Raw genomic sequence first — 27,545 nt, 5'->3', positions numbered from 1 at the left:
ACCAGCACCCCCCATTTCTTTTCATGCATACATTTAGCATGTGAACTCCACGGGTGACTTAATGTAATTTCCATAAAATAACCTATTACTCAAGGCAATTTTAAAAATACATATTACCTTGGAGACAATTCTGTTGCCTCAAAATACGTATGTACTGTGTTAGTTTATAACATCAATATATTTAAAAACTGGGTACAATTAAACACATTTTTCTATTAACATAAAACAGACTTCAGCATGTTTCTCAAGATTTTTTTGTATTTAGATAGCAAGTGATGTATTGATACTTACTAAAATTATTTTTGTTCTCAGATTGTATTTTTGATTTAACTCAAACAAGAATCTGTATGAAGAGCAGAACTGTGACCTCCTAATTCTATAATCACAAACATTTATGTAAAATAATGGGCAGGTTATTATTTTAAAAGACACTACTGGTAATGTTCAAACATTTTTGTCTGAAGAAAAGGGAGAGATTCATTTTCATGTAAATTGTATTTCTGATCTTCATGGTTCTGACCCTTTTTAATCATTCCCATGCACGTGACGAATTTTAAATAGATAAGCTCAGCAGAAACTGAAGCCTGTTAGTTATACCACCCAAGCACCAAAGAGCTCTGTGTCAGCAACTCATGCATTTCATGTGCCCAGGAGCTGTTCCACTGAGCAATGTGTGCTCAGAGGCACAAGCAGGTGCAGCACCCACCCCTGCAGCAGGAGGCTCTGGGGTGCCTTCTCCTGCACCAGAAAGCCAGCTAGAAGGGGAGCATCCTGCAGCCTCGACCTCTAGTTCCAACAGCTGCTCAGGATGTCAGAGAATTGGGTTTTAGAGCCTCTTCTCTCTGAGAAAACTGAAAATCAACTCCTTCAGCCTCCTGGGAGGGTGTCCCAGAGACCAGGTTATTGGCTTGCCTGTAGTGGAAGAAAGGCCAGGCCAGTGTAACTCAGCAGACCTGACACTGTGAGGAGAGAGTGGGAAGACCCAGACTCTCAGGGCTAGACAGCAAATTAAGCTGTAGCTGTTCAACATTAAATACAAACCAGCCCCAGGTTGAGGACAATGTCTCCTTCTTGGCTGGACACGGGGAAGGCTCTTTGGTGCCTCGTGATGTGGAATTATGAGCACAAAGGCTGAGAAGACAGAGCTGTGAGGCCAACTCAGCTTGGGAGGAATCAGCATTGAACCCCTATTCTGACTGCAGGTCCCTACCCCTTATTTTCCAAATATCAGCCACAACACTGCCTGCTGCAGCCAAGCAACTGCTTAAGGCAGGGGTAGCCCAGCCCACTGTGCCTCTCCCCATCAGGCAAAATCTGCCTCCCGTTTGAGCACGTGAAATTCAGAATTAGACATGAAAATGCTGTAGACACATATAAACCTGCAGAACTGATGATGTCCTGCAGGCTGAAACCCTGTCACTTTCCCCCAGCAGGCAGCCCTGTTCAGAATGACACCCGTGTCCATGTCTTACCTAAACTGGATCTTGTATTTGACCGCTCAATTATTGCCCTCTTGCTGGGATTATTGAGAACAGACCTCTTAGCAAGAGAAATGTCAGCTGTCACTCTAGTTATTGATATCCTACGAGTAAGAACACAGGACAGAACAAAACCACAGCAGTCAGACTTGCAGTGCACTGTGCATGATTTACAGCTACGTTCTGCTCCAAAGTGCAAATACCATAAAACACCGCTCAGGGGTTTTACAGCCCTGTTATATCATGGTTAAAGAACAACTAAAGAGAAATGCTGCATAAATGTAAAGTTATTTCCTGTTCCCTGCACTCCTGTAGACTCTGACATACAGTTTCTGCTAATTCTACTTAAGGCATTAGTCAGCTTTTCTCCTCCCCACCTCACTCATCTCCTACACAAGTTACACAGCGCCGTGAACGCTGCAAGTGATGCACATCCCAGGGCACACAGAACAAGAGTCAGAGCAGGAACTGCACTTCCCTCCCAGGTGCCTAAACCAGTGATTAAACCTGGCATTGCTGGCAGGTGAGGAAGGGCCACGTTTTGGACACCTGAGCAGCCCAAGCCACTCAATCCCTGAGTGCCTGTGAGTCACCAAACAGAGCTGCTGGCTTCGGGAGCCTGGTCCTCCCACACATGCTCTCCTTTCCCAGACAGGGAGCTGAGCCCACGGGCTAAAGGACCTGGCTGAGGGCTGAACAGGAGAGGAGCTGAGCCACAGCCACCTGTGCTGCTGGAGCCTCCTCCATCCCCTGAGGAAGGCTGGAGTTTTACTTCACCTGTCAGTGAGCTGACAAGAGACAAAAGGTCATAAAGCAAAGACCACACAGTCACTTCACATACACAAGTGAGCAGGAGGACTAAGGAATAGCTGAGGTGCCTGAAAAGGAATTTAATTCATTTTTCTAAAGCTACTCAAAGCTAAAGTCAATTGTATCAGCTTCTTTGTGGTATTTAACTTTTTCCATGCAGAGATTTCATACTCCCACCAGATCTAGTTGTCAATATTGCTACTGGCAGTAAGATTTCCAAAAAATCCCTCACTCCAGGCAGAATCTCTCCCCTTTGCCCCTCTGTGCAGACCAAGAGCACGGTGGGGGGACAAGACAGGAGCAGTCCTGCCTCCCACCAGCCTAAGCAGCCTAAATGGGTGTGTCTAGGAGTGCTTTACACTTTCTTCCCTGTATTTAGGCACTGCTGATCTTCGTGGATCAGGCCTCTGCTGAGTACATTCTCATATAGGGTATAAAAATACACCTCATAAAGGATATATTCACAGCAATCACATCGTGGCAGCTGGAGATGACTTACCACTTCCAGTTGCCATGGTTTCCTACCACAAACAATCCCTCTCAGTTACCACCAGCATAGGCAAAGCTGACAGACACATGCCAGCAGCTGGAAGGGAACATACACTGCAGTTCTGTCCCGACACCTGATGGAAGTGGGCAAGGAGCTGCAGTGGGGGCAGAGGGGTCAGTGGGGGCAGAGGGGTCAGACTGCTCAGCAGTGGGGAGAGGAGGCCCTGACAGGACACAGCAAGGCTCGGAAACATGACAAAGGTAACTGCAGCTGCCACATCCAGTGCTTCCTCTGCCAGGTTTTCAAGCAATCGCTGCCTTTGGAGGACCTGCTACCATCACTTGAGCTGGGCAATTAAGAACAGGGGAGGAGAGGAGATATTTTGCACAGAAGTTACCAGCTTATTTGTCTAAGCTGTTCAGGGGTTAGTTCAGCAGCTCCACCTCCTCACTGCACCCCAAAATCCCACTCCACCTCTGCTAAATGACAGACACTACTATTTTCACCAATTTTTTTGGTATTTTCAAACCTGACTGCCATACCCTAGATAGCACAGTACAAGCTCCTCTTCACACTTGGAATATACTGAAGATACTAGGAGGAAGGAAGGGCAGAATCCCAGAGATGCAGCAGACACTTCCAACTACTGATGAGCTCCAGTGGGAAGGAAGAGATGCCATGGACCAAGCCCACATTCCTAGCAAGGAAATCCACATATCCCTCTTACAGCTCATCAGGAAATATTCCCCATGTTTCAGCTGAACAAGAGGAACCCTCCTTTGAACTTTCAAAGTTGTGACAGACCTGGTTTCTCTGTATTTTTTCTCTATATTTTATATTCTCAGCATTTCCTTCTTCAAATTGCCTTTTCAAAGTATTGCTGGCTACTGAGAATATTCAAGGGTTGATTTTTCTTAGGTGTTGGTCTGCAATCAATGTTCCCACACCTTGTTGAAACTTGCTGTTTCTGGTACTTATTCCAGGGCTAGGGTGTGATAGTTCTATTTCGAGAACATCCTGCTGCAACTTCCCAAAAGGTGCTGGAAGGAACCAAGCCCAAGTAGAGCAACTTCAAAATGCAATCAGGAGGCACTCATCCTTGGTGCCTGCACACCTCAGGGCTGGCTGGGCTGGCCCAGCAGTACACCCTTCCTGTAGATGATGGCTGAGAAATTTTCACAGCCCAAAGGACTATTAATAAAACTCTACTTCGACGTGCAATCAGCCATGCTTTCTCAACTGTTCCACCCACAGACAGAAGCTGGACAGCTCTTTGAAATGAAGCAGCAACCCATTCAGTTCCATCTAGTGCAGTGGGGCTTGGGGGCTGCAGAGGGAAGAGGGCCAGTGGTGAGCCAGGAGCCCAGCTCTGCCAAAGGGGCAGCTCACTGGGCTGCTCACCATCCCCTCCAACTCCTGCCTGGACACAGGACACAGCCTGCTTCCCAACAACACGAAAAACCTGACCTGGTAATGCCTGTAAAGACAGTTTGGTACTTTCCATGTGCCCCACTCATCTAATGTCTCCTGTAACCTCAGGCTGGTAAGACACTGAGTTATTCTATCCAACTCAAGAAATCCTACCACAGACATAGCAGCTCTAAAGATCCATGCACTTCTAGCAACACATTAGTTGTGTCCCACCCCACAGCTGGCTGTGTTTCAGTGCTGATACAGAGCTGGTACATCAGTTTTGAACATGCATCCATCTTCTTGCATTAAAAACCCAAGAATCACTCAAATGTTAGTAACATACGAGGGGAAAACAAAGCATGAAAAGGACAGTATTTCTCACCTCCCATCAAACCTGTGCTTCAGGAAGTCAAAGAGAGCTTTCTGCATCATGTCTGTCACCTTTGCAGAGGTGAGGAAGATTGAACAGGGAGGGTTGACAGGGAGAAAAAGAAGTCAAAAGTAAGAGAAGAGGTAAGTAGAAGGTAAGGATACTGCCAACAATCAATACCTTCACAGGTAGCAACATTAAATTCCCCTGCTCTTGGCAGCACGCTCTGTAATAAATACTTGCAAGTTTTCTGACTCATTCCCCAAAATGCAGAAGGGAGGATGTGAGAGCTGTCACTCTTTCTGCTCTTGCCTGCTCTGAGGCATCAGAGCAGCCCTCACCACCTTCCATCACAGTCCTGTTCCCTGCAGGCTTCACAACATGTCAGAAGCACATGGCACTGCTCAGGCTGAACAGATCGTTTGGGTTGTTTTTTCTTTTCCTACAGTAACATTATTAGAATTGGCTTAAAACTTCAGCTACAAGATTCCTCGTGTCGGATGGCTGCTCAAACAGAAGAGAACTGCTCTCAGAGAGCCCTACAAGGAGAAAAAAAAAAATGGCTGTTCCCATCCCTGTACAAGGGAAAGCACCTGAGAGAAGCTCATCCCCAACAGCTGTCACCTACTCTATTGAGTGACCTCCTAATCCTTTTTGGGACAACTCAGGCTGACACCTATTATCTCCCAGTATAGACAGGAATCTAATCAAAGCCCCCCGGCCCCTGGCAGTTCATTTCTTCCAGACTGTGTTTCAGAATGGTTCTTACAGAATTTAGTCAGGGGGGGAAAAAAAGAGTCAAAAGAATATTCCTGAATAGGTTGCAAAGCCAGACCAAGATGTTTCTGTCGTGTAGACCACTATTTGTAACTGAGCGTTGTAGCAGCATCACCATTTATACACCTTGGTATGTTCAAGATCTGGTGTTCAGTGTTATTCTCTTGAACAGAGGTGGGGCAGCCCATTTGTAGAGGTGCATGTTAACAAAAAGCCTCTAACCCTGCCAACTTGAGAGTCCCGAGGCAAATCAACCTGTGCTGCAGCACCATGGAAATCAGTGGATTAAATTTACTCCTGTCAAGAAACATCACCATAACATTAAAAGGCAGAGAGTAGAACATGAACTATGTAATTCCTGCTTTGTTAAACTACACTTTCAATCATTCTTACAAAAAAAAAAACACAACAAAAACAATGCAAGAACACTGCATTATGCTAGGATTGGTACCATGTTGTAATCTTCCAAAAAAGAACCATTCCAATACGTTTAATAATATCCCATAAAGTACTAACAATATTAATTAAGCTAAATGAAGTGTATCTTTGATTTTATGTTCATGTTCATTCAGCTCCTCATTCAGCAAAACATTTAACAGATGGTTAAGTTCACCCAAATGCCCTCCTCAAAGCCTGGGCTCATTTAGCATGTAGGAGATGCTCACTTGAACCTGCAGCAGCCTTGAAAAAGGCATGTCACCAAACCTGCTTCCATGGTGACCAGAGGCAAACAATTTGGAAGGGTTAAAGTTTTCTTGCCATATATACGTCATTATACTAATAGTGGTTTTTTTGGGGGGAAAAAAAAAAAAGGCAAGAAAACAAGTTGAAATAATAATAAGAATCACTTCCCAAATTCAGCTTCAGGAGAACATCACTGAATATGCTGCAATAATCCAGCTACTTTGTTTCAAGGGAACTTTTTTATAAGTGAAAAAAAGGAGAACAATTAAGAAGCTTCTCCAAAATTCTTGCTAATTAAAGTTCAAAGCATGTGCTAGTTTGATTCAAATTCTGCAGGTATACAGAATTCTAGCTAGTTAATTTGACTGCTCCAACTTTTTCTTGACATGGACACAAATTCTCCTTTCCTTATTTGATTTCACCACGAAACACTGCACAGAAACCAGGGGATGTGGAGTGTGTTTAAAGCAGCAAAGCTGCAAAGAGAGCACCAGGGTAGTTATGTGGTATCTCCCCCTCCAGCTGAGACACCACAATGAGCAGACACTGCTGCAAGGCAGAAAAAAGCTCAGCTGGTACCTCACCCAAAGGGTGCAAAGTGCCAACTGTGCCCTTAGTTCTTGTATGACATTTTTTCATCATTATTTAAGCTAAGATCATTTTAAATTATCATTAAACGGTTGTACTGAATCACACACACAGAATGTACTAAGGAGAAGATAAGAAAATCCTAACTGCAAATCCCTGGAATACAAACCTCGTAGCCTTTCAGTGATGGCCCCACCAAGACAACAGGCCTCATTGATGGAACCACATCATAGGGAGGAACATGTTCTGTCTAGAAGAAGAAAACAGCCCTTCAGATCACTAACCAAAGATCCAGATGAAAATCCAGGGAATTATGTATTGGAATTAAATAAGATCATAAAAAAAGGAAAATGAAAGTCCTACTTACCACTTTTTGTTTCTGTTTTGCTAAAAGACCAAATAAGAACTTGGTTAAAACACACACACAGTGTACAACAGTCACAACACTTGCAAGCAAAACTCCCTTTGGCAAGAACTGTCCATCTCTCTCAGTGCACCTCCCTCCTGGTCAGCCCTGTTGAAACTGGATGTTCACTCCATTCTGGGGGCAGCTGCCACCTTCCCCAGGATGATTTTCCCAGTCCCTTAGCAACTACTGCAAGTCTAGAAATAGATGCCTTTCTCCACCTCTGCATGCAAGCACTTTTCTGGAGAACCTCTTAATAAGTCAGCAAAGGGGGGAGGGGGGGGAAACACGCATTTTGCATATGCAGTTTTTAAAATAGAAGTATTAGAAATAGCAAGGGTTGCTTTAAATAAAATCCTGCCTTACCCGTGGAGGTGGGAGTGGCTCGAAATGTGCCCGAAACCATCTCTCCGAGGCTTGAAGAAGAATTTCCACTTGATTTCCTACAGTATCAGAAAGTGCCCCATGAACACCAAGAGCCCAGAGATGCAAATGTGAGGTTTTGGGCAAAAGCAATGAGAAATCACAGGGTAAACAAGAGTCTTCACCCACATTCCTGCTGTGAGAAAGCTTCCTCTGAAGGGAGAGCTGAAGGGTACCAGGCAGGGATGCAGGGAAACCAAAGGAATCCAGCAGACCTCCACATCTGGAAGAGCTGCACACAGGCTGTGAGGGGACAGCAGGCTCCACTGCAGAGTGAGCCAAGCTTTTCTGTGCCCACAGGCAGGGAAATGCAGCAGCTCCAGCCACAAACCCCTGCTAAACCCAGTGCACACCCCAGCTCTGCACGAGATCCCCCACCCTGGGCTCCTCTGTCTTGCTGGGTCTCTCTGCCAGCACCCGTGACTACCCAGACACACCTCTTGGGATTGTGCACCCCTGGACTTGGCAAATCCTCCACCAACATACACTAGACTCCAGAAACCCTCTTTAGTAGGTGACTTTTCTCTGCATTGCTCAGAACAAAACAGAATTCTACTTCATCACACACAGCCTTCATCTCCCAGCTACTCACAGCTGTTAAAGAAATCTTACAGTACAGACACTGCATGACTGTATCTAACAAAGCTGCTCAGAAATAAGCTGTTCTATCATTATTCAGTGCTTTCAATTTTATGATACAAATCCAGGAGTGTTAGTGCAAGCTACCTGAAATCTTACCAGATAAACTTTACCACATTTCCCCTGCTTCTTTCATGCTTGATTTTATTCCAAATACTCTCCTTGGGAGAGATGAGACAGAATCTTTGCAAGAACTGGTGATCTGGTGATCTCACAAGCAGAGAACGTTTCTAACATGCTGCCTCTGACACAGGGTCCCAAACACTCTCTCAGCCTCCATCTCTCTGAATTAGAGAATCTTCTTTCTGTACACTGAGACACACTGGCTTCCTCTGTAGCTATCCCAAAAATGATGAAAGCAGTTTGGAAAAAGCACAGTTCACTCATTCTAAAAACATTTTCCCAGCTGGTTTATACTTGAAATGGTTCCTGATCTTGATTAAATGTATTAGCCTGCCAATCACCTGACAGTTCTACACAGGCCAAATCATGCTCCTCTTACTACTGTCTATTAGGTCCACATTCAATCGGGTCGTGCCCCTTGACTCTCAAGTACTAAAGATTTTGTTCTCCACGTTATCTGTGTTAACATTTAAAACTCCTTTTCAATTTTTGGGAATAATACATTAGTAGTAAAGCAATTAACATTTTTTTAAAAGTCTTTTGTGTATTTAGCCAATAGGAAAGTGACTTCAGTGTCTGAAGTGAGATTGTGAGAAAGCAGTTTTACTTCCTAGACCTGTGACCAAGTTGGTAGCTTTCCAGGGATTTGCAATCTCCAGCTCTAGCAGTTTGGAGACACAGAATGGAAGATGAGGAAGAAAGGAAGTCCAATGACAAAGCTCATTTCTATATTTGAAAAGCCTGGGTTTGCCCAAAGTGGAGAAAGAAAAAAAGAAAGAAAAACCCCATAACCTTAAGACCACAATAGTCAGGAAAAAAAACAATCTAGCAGCCTTTGAACACCAAGTTGACTTAAACCCACGGGGACTTAAAACTCTTTAGCCCTTCAGAACTTTCCATCATGACCACTCACACTGGATTACTGAGCTTTCCTAAAATCAATACACGTTTTTATCTTGTTTCTCATGGCCAATATCAAACCCGCCTCATCCTTCGCAAACAAGTATTTCCCCGTGGAATCCCAAATCAAACACTCCTCCTAATGTGCTGCAATAAAAACCGAATCAAGTGACCTTTGAAAATATTGCCTGGTGTCAGAAAAGATTTTCAATCACTTTAAAAGGTTACAGCATTCTTACCCTCCATGGAAACGTCCTCTCTTCTGCTCCTGTTGAATGCGGATGTTCTCCAGTCGAAGCGGGCTTGGGATGAAGCCGATCTCGCAGCCCTCCTTCACCAGCCTTCCTATCCACCAGTCATTGTTGTATTTCTGCAACACAGGGAGGTCACTGGCTTCAGTTCAAAACATCCACGTCCAAAACTCCCTTCATTTTGTTATTTATAATTCTTAACTCTACACCGCTCAACGGAACCGGACTCGCACCGAAGACCTGACAATTGGTGTGACTTCAGGTGAAGTTCAAAGGTGCTAGGCAATATTTGGAAGCTTGATGTCTTCTCTGCAGGTGGTGAGTGGAAAGCAGCATTATCTGGGCCAGTTCTGGCTTCACTCTTAACTGCCCCAACACATCCTGCTGTGACTTCTCCTCTGGTGTCACCAACCAAGGTGCTGGGTGTGACGGTGATTTAATAATCTGAACCAATTTCTGGTGAGCTAAGGCCACCAAACTACCTCACAACATCCAAAAAAGCAGTCAAATGAAAACATAACACCTTCAGATCACTATCAAAACCACTGCTACTGGTACCTTGTAAAATTTAGTGGTCTACACCAAAAATCACCATGAAGGTGATCCAAGGGCTGGAGAAGCTCTGCTCTGGAGACAGGCTGGGAGAGTTGGGGTGTTCAGCCTGGAGAAGAGAAGGCTCCAGGGAGACCTTAGAGCACCTTCCAGTGCCTGAAGGGGCTCCAGGAAAGCTGGGGAGGGGCTTGGGACAAGGGCAGGGAGGGAGAGGACAAGGTGGGGATGGATTAAAACTGGAAGAGGGGAGATTTAGGTGAGACATGAGGAGGAAATTCTTTGTTGTGAGGGTGGTGAGACCCTGGCCCAGGTTGCCCAGGGAAGCTGTGGCTGCCCCATCCCTGGCAGTGTTGAAGGACAGGTTGGATGGGGCTTGGAGCAACCTGGGCTGGTGGGAGGTGTCCCTGCCCATGCAGGGGGTTGGAACTAGATGACCTAGGAAGGTCACAAATGGTTTTATTTCTAGTGCTGCTGCCTAGAGGCAGCTGAACACTTCAGAGGCATGCCCTTCTAAACTTAGGACAGCTGAAGAAAAGGTTAGCTTTAGGAATAAACTTTAATGTATACCTGAACATATGAAATGTAATTTTATCATTAACCTTTAGTAAGCCAAGTTTTTCTGCAGTATGGAACATCTGCCCTAACTTTAATGATGGGAAGATGAAAAGCAACATCATGGTGGATATCGCAGTGGAAAAGGACTTGTTGCAGCTGCCTGCCAGCAGAGCTTTTGAAGACAAATATCTAAAAACCTTGTAGTCTGCTATGCTTCATTAGGCACCTCAGTGTTCAACTAAAACATTCCATTTCACAACTGACTTTCAAGTCATTAAGAGCAGCACGAGTGTGCCAGCTTTGGTTGCCTGCCTTGAGGAACAAGTTACCCCAGAAATCTCGTCTTAGTAACAATCAGTTCTCTCTCCTCTCCAGATTCTCAAGCACTTCAGTTCTCAAGGACGTAAATACCATGTTCTAGTTGTCAAAGGTACAGCAGTGAGCAGCTGGAGTCTCTGAAACACGCAGAGCCTCAACATCTTTGAAAAATACATGACAGTGTTTTTCATTAACCCGTCCCTGCACACAACGCTAAGGGGAATGCAATCCTCACACCCTCCTCTTGAAAACCTGCCCTCTGTACACAGCTGTCATTTATGCAAGATGTTCCATTACTTTATCATTTCAACTTTTGAAGTATTTCTTCTTTGTTGTTACGACCCTGATTCAGGCTTCATTTCAAATATGTTGGGTTTGCTTAAGTCAACAGGACTATTCATAGTATTTAAAAGAGACAAGTGCTTCAGGACCCAGCATCCTGCTGCTGTGCATCACTGAAATCAATCAATGGATTTAAACCACCGTAAAACTTGAGCCCCATGAGCATGACTCATTCTATTTTGGTTCTAAACGTGTGGCTTGAACACAGGAGCCTTTCTTCCATTAGCAGGTCATGGACCTCGAGCGATGCCTGTAGACAGGAGATCAGATCCACGAATCCCTGCAGGATCTGACGACACCGATGGAGCCCGGAAGGCAGGGCTGTTTGCATCAGGCCATCACCTCCCTTCTGGTTTGCTTTGCATTCAGCATGTGGGAGGGCTGACAGCTCATTGCAACTGGTTGCCATGCCCATCATTTCTTCTGCATTGTAATTGTTGCCACCTCATCATTTAAGTAAGCACATAATGTATAGGCTTGCAGGAGACAGATGAGGCATACAGCACACATCCTCAGTTTAGCAACTCATCCACTGCTGCTGCTGTTTCATCCAGTCAGCAGGGTGACCTTACTTCTCACCTAGGTTAGAACTGTTCTAAAATCTGGAACCATGCTTGTCCTAGTCCAAGCCAGATCATTGCAAAACAGATCCTGCAAAGACTTTTTCCACGCAGCTATGGAATCCAGCAAGGGGAACCATTCCTGAAATCCTGAGTTCCAGCCCTTCAGGCAAGCAGAAGGTCTCAGCATTAACAAAGGAACTCTGCTGAGCCCTCAGCTGAGCTGACACATACCCTGCAGCCAGATGGCTCACAGCTCAGTGGTGACACCATCCTGGCCATCTAGATCTTGGGAGAAAACTCACAGAATGCCAAGACCTGGACTTGGGACAGACCCAACTGTTCAACTCGCAGTCCTTGGCACGTAAAGGGATTCATTTCCACATTCCCTTTTGGTACTTCATGGTTTTACCTCTTTAATGTGTAGGAAGTCCTTGGCATCAAAAGAGATGGCAGTGCTTGGGACAGGAACATCTTCATCCAGAGCTCCACAGTAACTCACATTAGTCTTAACAGCAAATGCTACTGGTTTGGACTACAAATAGAAACACACATCACAAACAGTGGAAACCTTCCTGAATCAAGAACTGTTTTCTCGTATCAAATTACCAAAAACTTAGCAGAGGATATTTGGCAAATGCATCAAATTTCAGAACTAGTAATTTCACATAAGCCAGCAGAGTTCAGGTCACTAGAGAAAACCCCCCTCTATATATTTACACAATATTTCCCCAAATGTCTTGCCTGCAGATAACATCACTCAATTGTCACACTATTTCAAAACACAGCATCATCATTGTGCATCAACAGTGTGAACTTTAACACCAGGCAAGAGAGAAATGCCACAACTTAATTATGACTGAAGTTGAAAAGAACACACCTTTGCCCTTTCAAGTTGTATAGCTGCTTGTTGCTCTCTTTCTTGGCGGATTGCTTCCCTATCTTCTTCCAAAGAGACATCAGAGTCTGAGGGTCTGCTTGTGTACGAATCTGCTGAGCCCTGAAATTAAATCCATGTCACTAAGAAAACAGAGGTAGGAAAGAGAAAGCCCCTCCTCAGTCACATTCATAACATACATTTAAACTTTTTGCTTCTTCATTTCTGGAATGGGTTTTACAGACTGTTGGTAGCACAACAAACCTGCAGAATTTAGTACAGAAGCAACCTGGCTTTACCAATCAGGTGCACTACACCAAAGACAAAAATCCCAAGCAAAATCCCTCTCCCCACTTTTCATCACCTTCTTACTGACACAGTGAAAGACAACTCAGGTTTGGGTGCTGTTCAGAAATCCTTACAATATTTAAATCCTGTTTGGCAGCGTTAGAGGCAAGACTGTCAAGGGTTAGGTCACATCAAATATAATTAAGGTATTACAAAGCTTGGTTAGAATCACCCCTCCCTGTACATACAGCACCATTGTGTAACAGCTCCCCTCCCTGCCACGGCTGCCACTTTGTTCTGTGCTTCAAGGGGGGGGGGGGGGAAGTGGCAAAAGCCACATTATTAAAAGCTACTCAACAGGGCAACACAAAAGTTACAGGGAGGTCTGTGTTTTACCCCGCAGGGGAGAGGCAGGAGTCACACACTGCCCAGGTTCTGCCCCACAGCTGGGCTGCTAGAAAAGTCAGGCTAGAAAGTTCAGCACCAGGTGCTGCACACAGCTTGCACTGCAGTCTAACTTTTTAACTTGCATATTTTGCATGTCTTAGGAAAAATAACGACGCAGAGGCACTACCATAAAACAAGAGTGTGCTGTGCTGTATTAAACAGCCAGTGCAATTCATGATTTCCAAGTCATTCCATCTGTAGCAACAAATGGAAGACAATGTCTATGTATCTACAGAGCTCCCAAATCTGTAACTTTACATGTGTTCCAGAAGAGCCATTCCACAGCATTATGTCATTCCGTTTCTTTTCCTTAAATTGATTTATATCCTGCAGTACAAGGACACATGTTCTATGTCATCTACCACGGAAGTAAAAAAATCTTCATCTCCACATAAACTAACATCATTTTAAATATTGATGTGAATACATAACCCTTAGAAGGCTTCTGGCAATGAACCACTGATAAGCAGATGCTCTTTTTGTCACATACTCACAGCTTGGCCATAAGCATGGTACTAGGAAGGGCAGATTTCTTCTCTGTCAAGAACAGGATTTGCCTAATATGAGCTAGCAACACACAGCTATGATGTTAACAGAGCAGAAAACCCCTTCCCTGCACCCCCACCACCAGGAGAGCTGGAAGGGCAGAGCACCTCTTGGCAGCAGGAGTCTGCAGGGACCCCCATGTCTGGGGTCCTGAGCTGGAACAAGTCTATCATCCACCGGCTGAAAATTAGCAGTGTCTGCTGGCAGCAGCACAAGCTTTTGCCCGCTCCAAGCCAGACATGCTGCTCTTCCTTCTGCTTCCTTCGGGATGTAGCAGAGACCAGGGAACTCAGCAGCCACAGCACTGGGCCAGGCCAGCACCAAAGACAGCAGCCTCCCTCTCTCCATCTCGGGGGCAAGATTAAAACTTCAGCTCCCGAATGCATCGCCAACCGAGGCACAAGACAATTTCTTCCTGGATGAAAAGCGAGAGGGTGAAGCACGCCAAGTGATCACACCTTGGAGAGAGGGGCAGCAGGAGACCCCCTGCCTGGCCTTCTGTTCCAGCCTACATCCCTGTGCAGCAAGTGAAGGGAAAGGCTACCAGTGGGAGGCTGAATTTACATGGCCAAATATTCTAGTCCTAAAATTACAGCCTGTCCTCCATACCAGAGCCTGCACTGTTCAAAGCAGCTAGAGGGGAAAAAAAAACAACCAGCAACAAAACAAAAAACAGACCAGGAGTTGCAAAGTCAGAGCAACTTTGTGGTAGAGACGAAGAGCTGATCATTTACTGTCCATTAACAATTCTTAAGAACCAGCTTTGTAGCTGGTGATGATCACTTTTAATTTACAGACAACAAAGCTTCAATAGCAGCAGAAAGGAAGAAGGAAAAGTAATCGCACTCACCAAATAATTAATCAAAAGGCATAACAATAAACACAAATACTATCTTGCAGGAGGAATGGGCTTCCTTCCAAGATTTTAGTCCTGCCTGGCATAATACACTCCAACGGGAAGACCCCACATCCTGGAGTGCCTGAAGTCACTACCGCTGTCACTGAGAGCAGCAGGCACTGTTCCTCACCATGCCAGCTCCCCTTAATGTTCTGTGTCCTGAAAGGTGTTTGAGAACAAGGCACAGAACACACCACCACCAGGATGGATACCGGCATCATGCACGTAGGTGGACTGCAGAAAGCATCTGGATGGGGAAATGCTGAAGCAGAAGTGCACAGGGTCACACCTCTGCATGTATTCAGGTCCCCTGGGCACGTTCAGTGTAGCCCTGTGAGGTGATTTAACAGAAACAGATCCCTGTGCTGGATGCACAGCTTCCCATACTGGCTTTGAGTGGTCTGTGTTTGAGCACTGACCTATTTAATGCTGTCAGAACAAAGTGGTCTTAACCACGGTAGCTGATGCAGCAAGGCCAGCCCAGGCTGCTCTCCAGCACTGATCACTGCCTGCACGCCAGGTGATACGGGTTGGTACAATCGCATCCGCACCACCCCCTCTCTTGCAAGTTATGCCAAACAGCCAGGGGCTTATCTGAAAGATGCAGCCCCAGGACTGTGACTCATGTGATGCTGAGCTGCAGCATCACACTGGAAGCAAGGCAGGGCTCTGCACGTGGCGGTGAGATGGGACGAGCAGCCCGAGGCAAGCAATGAAGACGGGCGCCCCGCAGCGCTGCCCCAGCCTGGGCACAGGAGCACGGTGCCCACATCTGGCCAGAGCAGCTGGCCAAGCAAGACCCAGGGTTGCATTTCTCAGCTCAATCACTGAGCAAGTCTGCCCTGTCCCATGGGGCGTGCTCACCCACCCTTGCCAGACACCTCACTGCCCTCCCGGCCACCTCTCATGCCACTGTTCAGAGAATGACAGGATCACCTTGGTTGGAAAAAACCTTCTAGATGATGGAGTCCAACTGCTGACCTAACACTGTCCAGTCCTCAGCCCCACCCCTGCTGTCTGCACTCTGCATTCACCAGCCACGACACATTTGTAGGTACAGTGGACTCTTGGCAGCAGCAACTTCTGCTTACTGAATGGGACTCAGAATCTGACTAAGGCTTCTGGGAACTACTAAAACACAAGCAGAACATAAATTAAAAAAAAACCCTGGTTGTCCTCAGAAGTCCTGCGAGTGACTCGTTTTTCAAACTGTGCACAAACAAAGGTATTGCTTCTTGTATTGAATTTTTGGTTCTGTCTGCAATTTTTGGAAGATCACAATACTGACAGCAATATTGAGAAATACTGATGGAATATTGTGCAACAAGCCAACACAAACACTCATGCCTGCACGGCACCCAGGGCACCAAAGTTCTGCACTAACAACAGCTCATATTTGTGGAAACTGCAAGAGATGTGATCATACTAAGTACCATGATGCATCCATGCTCTTGTTGCAGCAGGGAAAGTGTAACTGGCTGCCTGACCACAGGCAAATGATCTTAGTAGTCTTAGGGAAGTGACAGAAGAACCAGGAATTCCCCATCTTTTCCTGCACACCAACACTTTATCAAGATGCCCTTTTGATGTCTTTCTTTTTCCTATTGCTTACAGCAGCAAGCTGACGATTTGGGGCGCACGTTCACAGTTCCATGTTTGCACATAATATTCAAGGCCCTACTACCACCCAAAAAGTTACCCAACCTCCACCTCCCAGCCCCCTGGGAGACAGAGCAAAGTGGGAGCAGACGCAAGGAGTTCAAGTGCACACCAGATTTGACAATGTGAAGGGAACAAGCTTTGCTAGATAATTATATTATTCAAGGAAATGAAAGGCTTATTTCATATTTCACAGTCTTTTTACTTTGGGCTCCTGTGAATTAATTTTTCTTGCAATTTATTATTTATTTTCTCCCTCATTCATTTTCCTCTCTCATCAATTAGTATGATTCAGCTTTGATAAAAACATTGAGGTTTGAAGTAACCCCAAAAAAATGCCAAGGAAAAAGGGTAAAGCAGAAAGAACAGCGGGTCTGTTTATTCAGCAGCTACAAAATAATGGTAAATCACCAGTCCCTCTTGATCACTGACTGGTCTTCCTCTTGAGACTGATGAAAGATACGTGCTGAGGTGGCTGGATGATTGGAAAGGTTAACAAATATTCCTAGTGAACATGTTTTTTCTATACCCAAGCCTGCTTAGAGAGGGCAGGTTCACATGCATCCTTCTCCTGGACACTACAAACAGCAGCCTGTCAGGTCCAGCCTTCCTGCCTGCTGAAGAGCAGAAGAAAACATCAACCTTTAGCTGTTAGGCTTTCAGAAAGGGAAAAAAAACGACTTCAGTGAGGTAGCAAACAATTTGTTTTCCAACTGCCATAAATATACAGCCCTGAATTGCTCCCCAGCCCTACCCAGCCACAACTAGCACTGCTCTGCCACACAGCCTGTGCAATTAAAGCTCCCATCCATTAGGAGCTCCAATAAGCCAGATGACATGCAGCCTCTTTTGAAAAGATTGAGGGTGCTGCAGAGTCCATCACGACCCAGAAAGCATTTCTGAAAACATGCCCTGCTCTGAGAAAAAGCTTCTGCCTTGTCCATTAAGCCAGACAACGGGGCAGCATTGTCTGACTGCAGGAATCCTCCTCCTACGGAGGGATTAGCTCTGGGCATTTTGAGCACATCTCTATCCAAAAACAAGCAGACACTGAGCACACGTGGCAATCACTACGCTGAACAAACCATCCATGCCACTGAAGAGGGAAGCCCCAGTGCCCGTGCTCATACACATCTGTTTTCAGCTGGGAACACGAAAGATGCCTCTGCAACAGCAGAAGAGTTGGCTTTGAAAATCTAGAGCCCTTTAAAATGACAAAGTATCCCAAGCAGCAGCACACCTGGAGGCACCCATTCATTTGAAAGGTTTGCTGGAGCCTGAAGAGTATCAGAGCTAGGTATAGCACAAAATGCTTCAGGGGAAAACAGGTCACTCCTGTCCCATCCTGTCCTCACGCCTGCCTGTCCCTCCCCTCCCTCCTCTTAGTTCCTAACCTAAGTAGCTACCCAGAGAAGGAAGACTGATTTCATTAGCACAAAGGTTACTTACTCATCCCCCTTCCTGCTTTTCACACCAGAGGTATTCATGAAAAACTGCAGCCTCAACTTGAAAAAAAGAAAAAAAGACCCAATATCCTCAGTCCTCTGCAACTTCCAGTGAGAATGAGGCCAACGTGCACGGCACAGGAGGCCACATTCCTCCTTAACAAGTTCCCAGGAACCTGACGAAGTTCTTGACAAAGCAGAAGGAGGATAAATAGGCACAGTGCTGGCTGCAGGGCCATGTGCTGCCATATGCCACGATGCTGTGGTGCTTTTTTTTTTTTAAAAAAAGGAGAACAACTCTTCATTTTAGATGCAGTTCACTGCAAGGCCCAACATAAAGCCCACTCCTCACGGGTCCACGCGCGTTGTCTGGTCTCTCTGTACAAGACCAGCCCCTCCACCAGCTAGTCACAGTATCTGTACTGCTCCCTCTTCCTAACATGTAGGTTTAAGTCACAGGGGTTACCACTATAATTATGTCACCAAGACAGGTGTTACAGAGGATAAGTGCCATCATATTTTTACCAGAACCAAAACTTCTGAACTTTCAAAAAACCCACATTTGAAATAAAAGTGGCCACTACTGTTGACCAGAGCTCAGGCTCACCCAGGTCTCAGCTAAATTTAATCCCTGTGCAGGTGATGTAATTAAGAGACAAATACAACGCAGTGGGCATCCATTCATTTGGCATGAAGACATTCCTGTGCTGCAACCAACACCAGAGCCACAAAAATCTGTGTGTGCTAGAACAACCTCCCCAGTAAAACACTGCAGAAAGGTCCTATCCTAAGGGCTGGAGTGAGACCTGGGTGGGAACTCCAGGCAGGACAAGCAACCCTTTGCACTAATGAAACCAAAGGGGTCATTCCCACCTGTAAAGGCTTTGCAGAATGAGGTGCAGAGATTACATGAGGATCACAGCCCCTATTTTGCTTTTAATATCCTCTAGAATTATTCATGTTCCCCTAGAATTACAAAATCTGTTACAGCTGCTGTGATGTCCTATAATAAGCTCCAGAAGAGCTGTAGGAAAGGGTTTCAGTAGGACTTTTTCACTAATTCACATCTGAGACAATGTGAATGTGCCATTGAAAGTCCAAACAGGACAAAGTTCAATTCCCAACCAAATCATTTTCTTGCTGAACAAGGGACACACACACAAGCCAGCTGCATAAGCATTTTGCATTGAGTTGTGATTTCAGACTTAAATGCTCAGTAATTATTTCCTTCTATATGTTTGCTAAATTTATTTAAGACAACTCATTAGGTGTCTCAGCAATTTGGAAATTACTAGGTAGTTAGAACATGTTTTTTCTTTGTGAATACTAATTATTAGAAAATAGGGCAATTGTTCCAACATTCCTTTTCATGGTCTTGTTTTTTTTCCCCTGAATTTAAAATCTTGCAGTCACATCTCTTCTCTCAAGCTGCCTTCAGTTCAGCACAGATTGTGTTTTTACAGCTAAGAAATTTTGTTTAAAAAAAAAAAAAGGACTAGCAATATATACATTTACTGCCAAAATACCACATCTTTTTCTGTAATGTTGAAATGAACATGCAAGGCCTAGGAGATTTTGCCCGTTATATATTCACTAGGTGTTACACATGGAAAAGTTCTTCAGCTTAAAGATCTGCGTAGACTAAAAAAAGAAGAAAGTGGTCACTGAATATATTAGTTGTTCTAAACCTTTTCCTTTTTGACAGGTGTAATTTCTTGGTTTATAAATATCTTCTTTTGCCTTTGCTGGAAGCTCAAACGTTACTCGGTCAAGACAAAGCCTGGATGTTTTAGTGGCAAAAAGGAGACCACAAACTACTTGAAGTACAAAGGTGGACAAAACATTTCACTAGTTTGACAGTGTTTCTGTTCCCTTGACCACAAAAATGCATTTACACATTAGTCATGGATAAGTCGTTCCAAGCATCATTGTCCCAGTCAGACTGCTCCAGATCTCTCACCTCTGCTGGAAACAACTACACAAAAGAGCCAAGGGTCCCAGAAGTTGCCTGGTCTCCTGGGTAAGGAGAGCTCTGAGCTGCTGCACCATTTTCTCCTGCTGAGCACTTGCCTACACCCACGGTTTGACTCTGCACTGCCCTGCTGGGAGTCACAACCCTTCCTGGGACACAGCACCAAACCTTGGAGCACTCTGTCCCAAGGAAAGAGACAACCATTGTCTCTGGGGAACCTCTAATTTGCAATGTTCCCAGAATCAGCCCATGGAATTCCCAGTAGGGCTGAACAGTGACAGACATGAACAGCAGCTTATCCTTTTTCTCCCCCTCCATCCAAATTAATCACTATTTTTGGGGGGTGAGCATTTTTCTTCCCCTCCAAAAAAAGAGTTGAAATTCAGAGCTTCCCACACAAAGTAACACCCAAAGCACTTTTTCTGTATTCTCCAAGCAAACAAAAAAGAGTCACAGAAGATCACAGTCAGACAGGTACGTGCCCAAGCTTGTTTTTCTCCAAAAATGTGTCCAAACCCCAAATTCTCAACAACACACAAACCTTTCAAATTCTATTTTTTTTGTTCAACCATAAAAGAGCGAAGACCTGTTTGGGAATGCTCTGCTGTGTGTTTTATTCCAATTGCTTGCAGTCAGAAGTGTGACTGAATCAAAAGCTGAACACCTCCAGTCTGACTTTTGCTTCAGTCTCTGCAGCTGGTCCCTCTTTTCCATGAAAGCTATTCAGAAGACCCAGGAGAGAAAAACAAAGTTGGTTTTTTTCAGTGATAAAAGGCACCAAACTAAAGCAGCAACAGTAGAGACACTGCTTTATTTTTTTTTTGCCTTTTTTTTTTTTTTCCCCCCTAATTATTTTGGCTCTTCAAAGTGTTGAGTGAACTTCCCAAGGCTCTGGGGAAGCTGCAACTACTGGGTCTTATGACACCTGATCATAATATACCAGCTAATAAGATTGCACCTGTTATCCTAAATGAGCTCTTCTGGGAAGATGTCACCTGTGTCTGTCCCCAGTAACACATCAGGAAGTCAAGAATGTGCCATAAGTCTTCAGGAAAACAACAACAAAAAAAGATACAGCTATTGCCCCCAAACTCAACTTAATCATGCTGCCAACTACACAAGCATCTGTGTTTACCATATGTGGTCTACCACAACGTTTCCTCAGACATACAGCATGAAGGCTCCAGCCAGGAAGCCCTGAAATAATGTGGTGTGTTCCTAAGCGACTCCCTGAGCCCCCAGTCTCTCCCCTGCCTCCTCTGCATGGTTCTTGGAGATCTCTTCTGCTCCAAGGGCAGTGCCCTGGAGGAACAGCAGGTCTGGAATATTAAAGATGCTGTCCCGTGCTGATTTAACTTGCTGATCTGGAAGGGAATTAGCTGCCATTTCTCCCCTTATTTCACTCTGCTCAAGTTTATTCTCACTTCTCTTTTGTTTTCATCTAGCTCAGCTTTATTTTTTCTGAGGATGGGTGGCATTTCTGCTGGTTCCTTTAGAAAAAGGGAAAATGAGAGAGCTCAGGAAGAACAAGGGAGGTCTATTTTCCTGGAGAACTGTTCAGCAGCAGATCTGACATTCAGTTTCCTCAGTATGTGCTGTGACCTCTGGTTTTCATTTCACAGACCATGTGCATAAGGGACCTTATTTTAATACATGGGACCCAAGTGCAGAGGCTGATGGCACAGAAACAAAGCAGGTAGGGTGAGCCAGACTGCTGCTGATTTCCAACTGCTGCTGATTTCCAACTGCTGCCCTTGCAATATGGTTTGCACAGGAGAGCCTCACAGAATTACATTGCCAAGGGGCTGGGAGATGAGAAGCAGAGCATGGACCCTTGTCACCACCTCCCTCCTTGTCACCTCTGCTGCACAACACACTTGGCTGGCCTGGCATCACTGGAAAGGGTAGGAAGTGCCACAAGAAGGATCTCTGTCATTCTTTTCCCCCATTCATTAGCTAAAATTGTTCTTCTCAACTTTCAAAAACCAGTGCATCTCTCCTTGGGCTGCAAACCCACACAAGACTTCAGCCCTCAAAGCAGGGACATTCAACACAATAACCTTCAAAACATGATAAACGTGAGGGAAGGAGGAGAATTTTCCCCAAGGCCTCAGGGCTGAGAAGATCCTAGCCCCCTGACTGTTTTCCCCACATGCTTTTCCGAATTCAAACAGTTAAATTAAAGCAAATAATCTTTTCAAGGATTTTTTTTATCATCGCAGTGTCCCAATTTTCTTCTAGCTTGGCATCACCGCTTCCCACACCACCAGGTTTTCTGCAACCAAAATAACCCTGAATATTTCTTTTTATTTTTTATTTTTTTTATAAAGAAATGGTTTAGAACACGCTGAACCGTCTCACAATTTGACCTGAAGCTGATTTGGTAAAACCACACGCTCAGCAGCAGTGCCCAAGCAGACAACTGGTTGGTTTTGCAATCACCCATTAGCTTTTCAGACACAAAGAAGCCCTGCAGGTCTGTAGGTACCAGGTATTCCTGCTTCCAGGCCAGGTCCCCACCTCACAGAAGTCAAATTTCAAATAGCATATGCTCCATAATCCTTCACTGAAGAGAGCTGGTGGGCAGCCAAACTCCATGTATTCCAGAGGACTGCAGCCCCCTGCTCCGACACGTTTGTATTTAGGTGGCAGCCACCTCCTCTGAAGTCATCCCATCCACGGTGCTTCTGCCCACCTCTCACGGGCTTTGCCAAGAGTCTCACCGGGGCTCAAAACACCAAAACGGACTTACAATCTTCAAGGAATTGCAGGAGAATCCCTTCCCTACAAATATTCCCGCTGTGCAGTGAATGGGAAAGCGCTGTGCTGTGCTGTTACGGAGCTGCTGACGTGAACCTCGTGCTGCTTAACTTAAGCCAAGCACCTGACAGAGTCTGGGCTAAGGTTTAGGATGTTGTGTTGCACTGTGGTTTGAATTTGCTTTTTCCTTCCACAAGTTTCCAAACTCAGAGGCTTAGAAACAGCTTTAAACACTAATAAATGAGGCTTACATTTTCCTTTTATTTCCCCTTTCGATTTTTCACTCTTTTTATTCTTTTTTTTTTTTCTTTCCAGGGAACCATCTTCCCATTGCCTTGATCTCCTCCTTTTCTTGCAGCAAAGACCAAATTCTGAACTCACACAACTGCTGGACTCACAAGAAGCTGTTGTATACATCTAGAAATATCTTAGTAAGGAAAAGCTCTAATTTTCCAAGCACTCTGCACTCTGTAAACAGCAACTCCTTCCCCCAAAACCTTGCGATCTAAAACCTGTCTGTGCTGAGAGCAAAACAGAAGTGAAAGGGCATCTTGCTATCACCTGCTGAGGTAATGTTTGAGTGGCACTTTGTGGAACTTAATTGCTGTAATGAATCCAGGGCTCCACAGACTGTCTAGAATCTCGGGGTTGTTACAGTCTGCACGTTGCTGCCCACTGGCTGGCTGGGACTTCACAGCAGTAGGGCTGGAAATTCCATGTGCCCAACTACAGCAACTCTGACCTGTTCCCCAAGCTCTGCTGAGCAGAGGTGAAGCACAGGTTCCCCAAACAAACTAGGGGGTTTTTATCACTGCTACGTAAAATGGGGGGGGAAATCCCCACCAACAGTATTTGTTGAGTGTCACCAGATGGACTGTTGATTGTCATCCATTTGGATGTCAGCTAACGTGTTGAAAACACACCAGTGTTTTGAGAAGCACTTGTTATTAGTGGTTTGCAACCTAACACATGACAAACAACCAACTGTTTTATTTTGGGAAGATTAGAAGCAGGAACAAATAGATATCAAAGATTGTTTTTAAATCTTGGAAAGCCACTGGCTCAATAGTCTCTCCATATACTCACTGCTGGGATAAATGGGAAGGTACTAAGTTATGCCAGGTAAAGATGCAAACCCAGGAAGAGGCAACAGCCAAACCCTTGGGCTACATCTAAACTCTAGACACCATAAATATATTTTTTTCAAGACATAGCATGGTCCGATCAGATTGTCCCAAATTCTTATGACTACCATGAGCTCATGACAAAATATTTCAGTTTTACACAGTACAGCAGTATTTGACAGTTATTTAAGAGAGTTAAAAATCGGAAACTCACCAACAAAATCGTTTTTCTTTTATATAATAACTGCCTCCAGTATTATCTCAAAATGGATTCTTAATTAAATGGCTTAGGAGAAACAATAGTTTAGTATTCCTTCTTACTAGCATCCAATAAGCATTTCAGCCAAGAAAAAATATTCCTTTAAGAATCACTATCACACCCACAACTTCTTTGATTTGGTGGAAGCAACAACTGAGAAAGACACTGAAGATCCCATTCTGTGCTAAAAACTTCTCTACCAAAATTCTCTCATGTATCATAGAATTATAGAATGGTTTGAGTTGGAAGGGACCTCCAAGATCATCCAGTCCCACACCTTGCACGGGCAGGGACACCTCCCACCAGCCCAGGCTGCTCCAAGCCCCATCCAACCTGCCCTTCAACACTGCCAGGGATGGGGCAGCCACAGCTTCTCACTACAAGCCCTTGTCAGAAGTCCCTCCCCAGCTTTCCTGTAGGCCCTTCAGGAACTGGAAAGCCACGAATCTACAGACGAAGCAGACAGGACAACTTTAACCACCTGGATATTGTTCTTTGCTGAAAGAAGAATAAAAAAAAAGTCTTGTCAGGAATGGAATCTGTCAAAAACTTGACAAGATTCAAAACGCTTACTTTGATCCAAAGCTTTTGCCATTATTTTGGGATATTCTAGAAGAGGCAAATCTGTTAAAAAAAATGTCACTGCTGTCAAGGGTTCTGCTAGTGCCCTACAAATCTGAGATGTAACCAAAAAGACAGGGAATGGGTATGATGCTGAAGTGAAGTCAAAGCCTGGTCAAAGGTACAGAAAAATATCCAGCAGAAAAAAGAAAAACATCCAAAGACCATCAACCAAAATATGAAAGTCACAAGCAAGGAACTGAAGTCCAGAAGACAGAAGGTGCCTGCTGCCTCACAACCACCCTTAGGTTGGATTCACTCCCAGTCAGTTCCCACTGGGTAGGTACAGATCTCACCAAAGTCACATGCAAAACCATTCCTTGCACCCCCAAAGAGAAGGATGAAGGGAAGGATGTAAACCAAAAGCCAGTCAGCTGAACTTCAGGAACTTCCCGAGTTCCCTTTCTGCCCTGGCTAAAAAATGTTAAACCCCCAGGGCTTGATTCCTGGGTAGACAAACTGCTCACGCTGCACAGACAAGCCCTCAACTCACTGCAGCAGCTCTAACAAAGTATTTCAGCCTCGGGATAACATGATGTTGATCTAAACACACACATATCCACCACCTGTAACAGAACATATTTGGGGATGGACAAACTCTCAGGCACAGCTTTTATAAGAATGAATGCATTTGTAGCACCCCTTACAGGAGACAGATCCCCAAGAGCCCCCGTGCTCCAGAATGACTCACTGCAAGTCCAAGCGCCCTGTGCTGCTGGCAGGAAGGAAAGACTTATATTAAATTCAAATTTTCTTTAGGCCATTTTAGCATTAACTACATGTTTGGCATTTCACCCTCCCTGTGCATTTGCAGTGAGTTTTCCACGCCAGGAGCCTGGCCCCTGGAAGCTGCAGGGTTGAAGACTCCTCTGGGATCAGGTCCATGTTCAGCCGCAGGGGCTGCTGTGTACATCCCACTTTCCTCAGCACAAAAGCTGCAGGAGAATTCAATTACTAAAGAGCTCTCCCCTGCTCCCTTTTGTAAAAGCTCTTGTGTGCCATTAGCTCCACACAGAGGGCACAGCATCTCTGTACCCTGTTGTTACAGCAGGCTTCTCCCGCAGCCAGCACCCCAGGCAGCGGGTGGGGAGGCTGCCGGGCCAGGCAGCAGCGAGGAGCAGGGCAGGGAAGAGGCTTCAGGCTATGCTCCAGCAGCCTCTGCCAGCCCCAGAGCCCCAGGAGTGCTGAGCCCCAGGGAGCACGGCCGGGCCTGCCCACCAAAGGGACGGGCCAGCACAGCACTGAGTGTGAGAAAGAGCCTGGCAGGGAGGACTGGGGTGGTACAGCCTTACAGAGCACGAGCAGTAAGCACAGTCAAGGCTGTGAGACATGGCCAGGGAGGTGGCACTGTGCCTGCTCTGTCCCCAGCACAGGCTGCGTGTTCACGTATGCGTGGAGGGGTGGAGAACTTCCACAGGGGGTACCCATCTTCCATCCCACTGAAGATTTACATGACCCTTCTGGCCAGAGCAATCTCCAAAAGGAGGATTTTTACCCAGCTGTACCAGCAACACACAGCAGTGACAAGTGCAAATGCCCAGACTCTCCCCTCTCCTGGGAGGCACACTTCCTGCACCCCTCTCCAGAAACGGGGAGCCCTGGGCTCCTGTTCAGTTCCTACTCCACTTGTCTCTCGGGGAGCTGCAGAGCGAGCACACTGTCATCACAGGCACAGCCAGGATTCAAGCTGTTCTTGCTGACACTTGTATCTGAATCACTCTAGAGTTGAAGTCCTGCTGTCCTACCACAGCTCCTTCTGTATCTCTCCATGCTGCAGCTTTTATGTCACTCTCAAAGTTGGAAAGGAGCTGTGCAAGCCACACCGCTGAAATACGAATAAACTGCCAAACTAGTAAGAGGCACCAGATAAGTAAGAGAGGAAAAATGGCTGAGCCTGAGGGAGAAACAACTCCTTTTCCTCCCTCCAACCCTATCATCCCAAATGGCCACCAGCAGCGTGCTGCTCCTGCAGCTTGGCCAGCTCCCTCCAGTCTGCCAGGAGGGAACGGTAACAGCAGCTGCTGAAAGAGAGAAAATCAGAGCGGAGCAGGATCTGCCTTGTTCCTCCTGGCAGACACAGCTCCTCTCCAGCAGAACCTCCTGCAGCCAGGCTCTGTGTCAGCAGCACCGCTGCAACTCGGAGCACGGGCACAGAGGGACTTGCTCTAGGAGAAAGGAGCAAAATTAAATTAAAAACCAAACCAAACCAAACAACAAACCCAACCCAAACGCTTCTAGGATCTCCAGAGACTGCAGCACGTACCCAGACAGGCAGGGAGCCACAAGGGACACATCTTTGCTGATTCCCTTCCTGAAACGGTTTGATGGAGGAAAGCTGGTTAAGCCTCCAGCTGCTGGGAAGCAGCTTTTTCTTCTTGTTGTTCTAAATAAATGCAGCAACTGCAGTTGGGCAATACAACCAACGGGAGGAATGATTTGATGGCTGGAAAAAAATGAGCAGGAATCAAGACTTTTGGGCGGCACTTCCCTGAAATACATTGATTTGTCTCCACTGAAACCAAGGCTCTTATTTCGGTTATCTATTTATTTCTTATCCCTCAGTTCCACTCTGGCCCCAAATTTCAGAGTTAATGGCCACGTGTAATTTCTATTTAGGCCAGATAGGTTTGAAAATGCCCAGCAAATCAGCCTGAAAAGCAGGCTGTAATGACTTCAGACATGCCTCTCCACAGCTCAGTTTCCAGCAAAACAACACTGCAGTGTTTTTATTTATTTACAAGGTTGTTGTTGTTATTCTGAGGCTACAGAGGAGGATTTTTTTATCTGGGAGAGATCAGACCACACAGAAAAAAGGCAGCCTAAGCTTTATGAGTTTGGGTTGGTTTTTTTTTTGTTGAAGAATGTAACACATTCAATTCTGATGCCAAACAGATTCCACCTATCTTTCACGCATTAAATTCTTGCTCATGAGGGAAGAAACAAAGTATCTATGCAAAGTTACAGTCCTTT

At 45.4% G+C, this 27,545-nt stretch overlaps 1 protein-coding gene across 7 annotated transcripts in view; it reads right to left on the bottom strand.

The window, feature by feature from the left end:
• CACNB4 (calcium voltage-gated channel auxiliary subunit beta 4) overlaps positions 1 to 27,545 on the bottom strand; it is a 59,590-nt gene that overhangs the window by 18,930 nt on the left and 13,115 nt on the right. For 6 of the 7 annotated variants that reach the window (XR_007889900.1, XM_051623540.1, XM_051623535.1 and 3 more), the window contains exons 2-9: positions 12,560 to 12,679; positions 12,092 to 12,214; positions 9,341 to 9,471; positions 7,383 to 7,459; positions 6,978 to 6,997; positions 6,780 to 6,860; positions 4,574 to 4,632; positions 1,473 to 1,582 (exon numbers count right to left, since the gene is read on the bottom strand). Coding sequence is in view for 6 of the 7 variants with exons in the window: in XM_051623540.1 (XP_051479500.1) it covers positions 1,473 to 1,582; positions 4,574 to 4,632; positions 6,780 to 6,860; positions 6,978 to 6,997; positions 7,383 to 7,459; positions 9,341 to 9,471; positions 12,092 to 12,214; positions 12,560 to 12,679 (721 nt within the window). In the remaining variant the exon portion in view is untranslated. The remainder of the gene's footprint in view (positions 1 to 1,472; positions 1,583 to 4,573; positions 4,633 to 6,779; positions 6,861 to 6,977; positions 6,998 to 7,382; positions 7,460 to 9,340; positions 9,472 to 12,091; positions 12,215 to 12,559; positions 12,680 to 27,545) is intronic. The other variant, XM_051623536.1, reaches the window with a different exon arrangement.

Source organism: Apus apus, chromosome 6, assembly GCF_020740795.1.
Source record: "Apus apus isolate bApuApu2 chromosome 6, bApuApu2.pri.cur, whole genome shotgun sequence".
Lineage (NCBI taxonomy): Eukaryota > Metazoa > Chordata > Aves > Apodiformes > Apodidae > Apus > Apus apus.
This window is presented reverse-complemented; position numbering and strand designations above follow the sequence as displayed.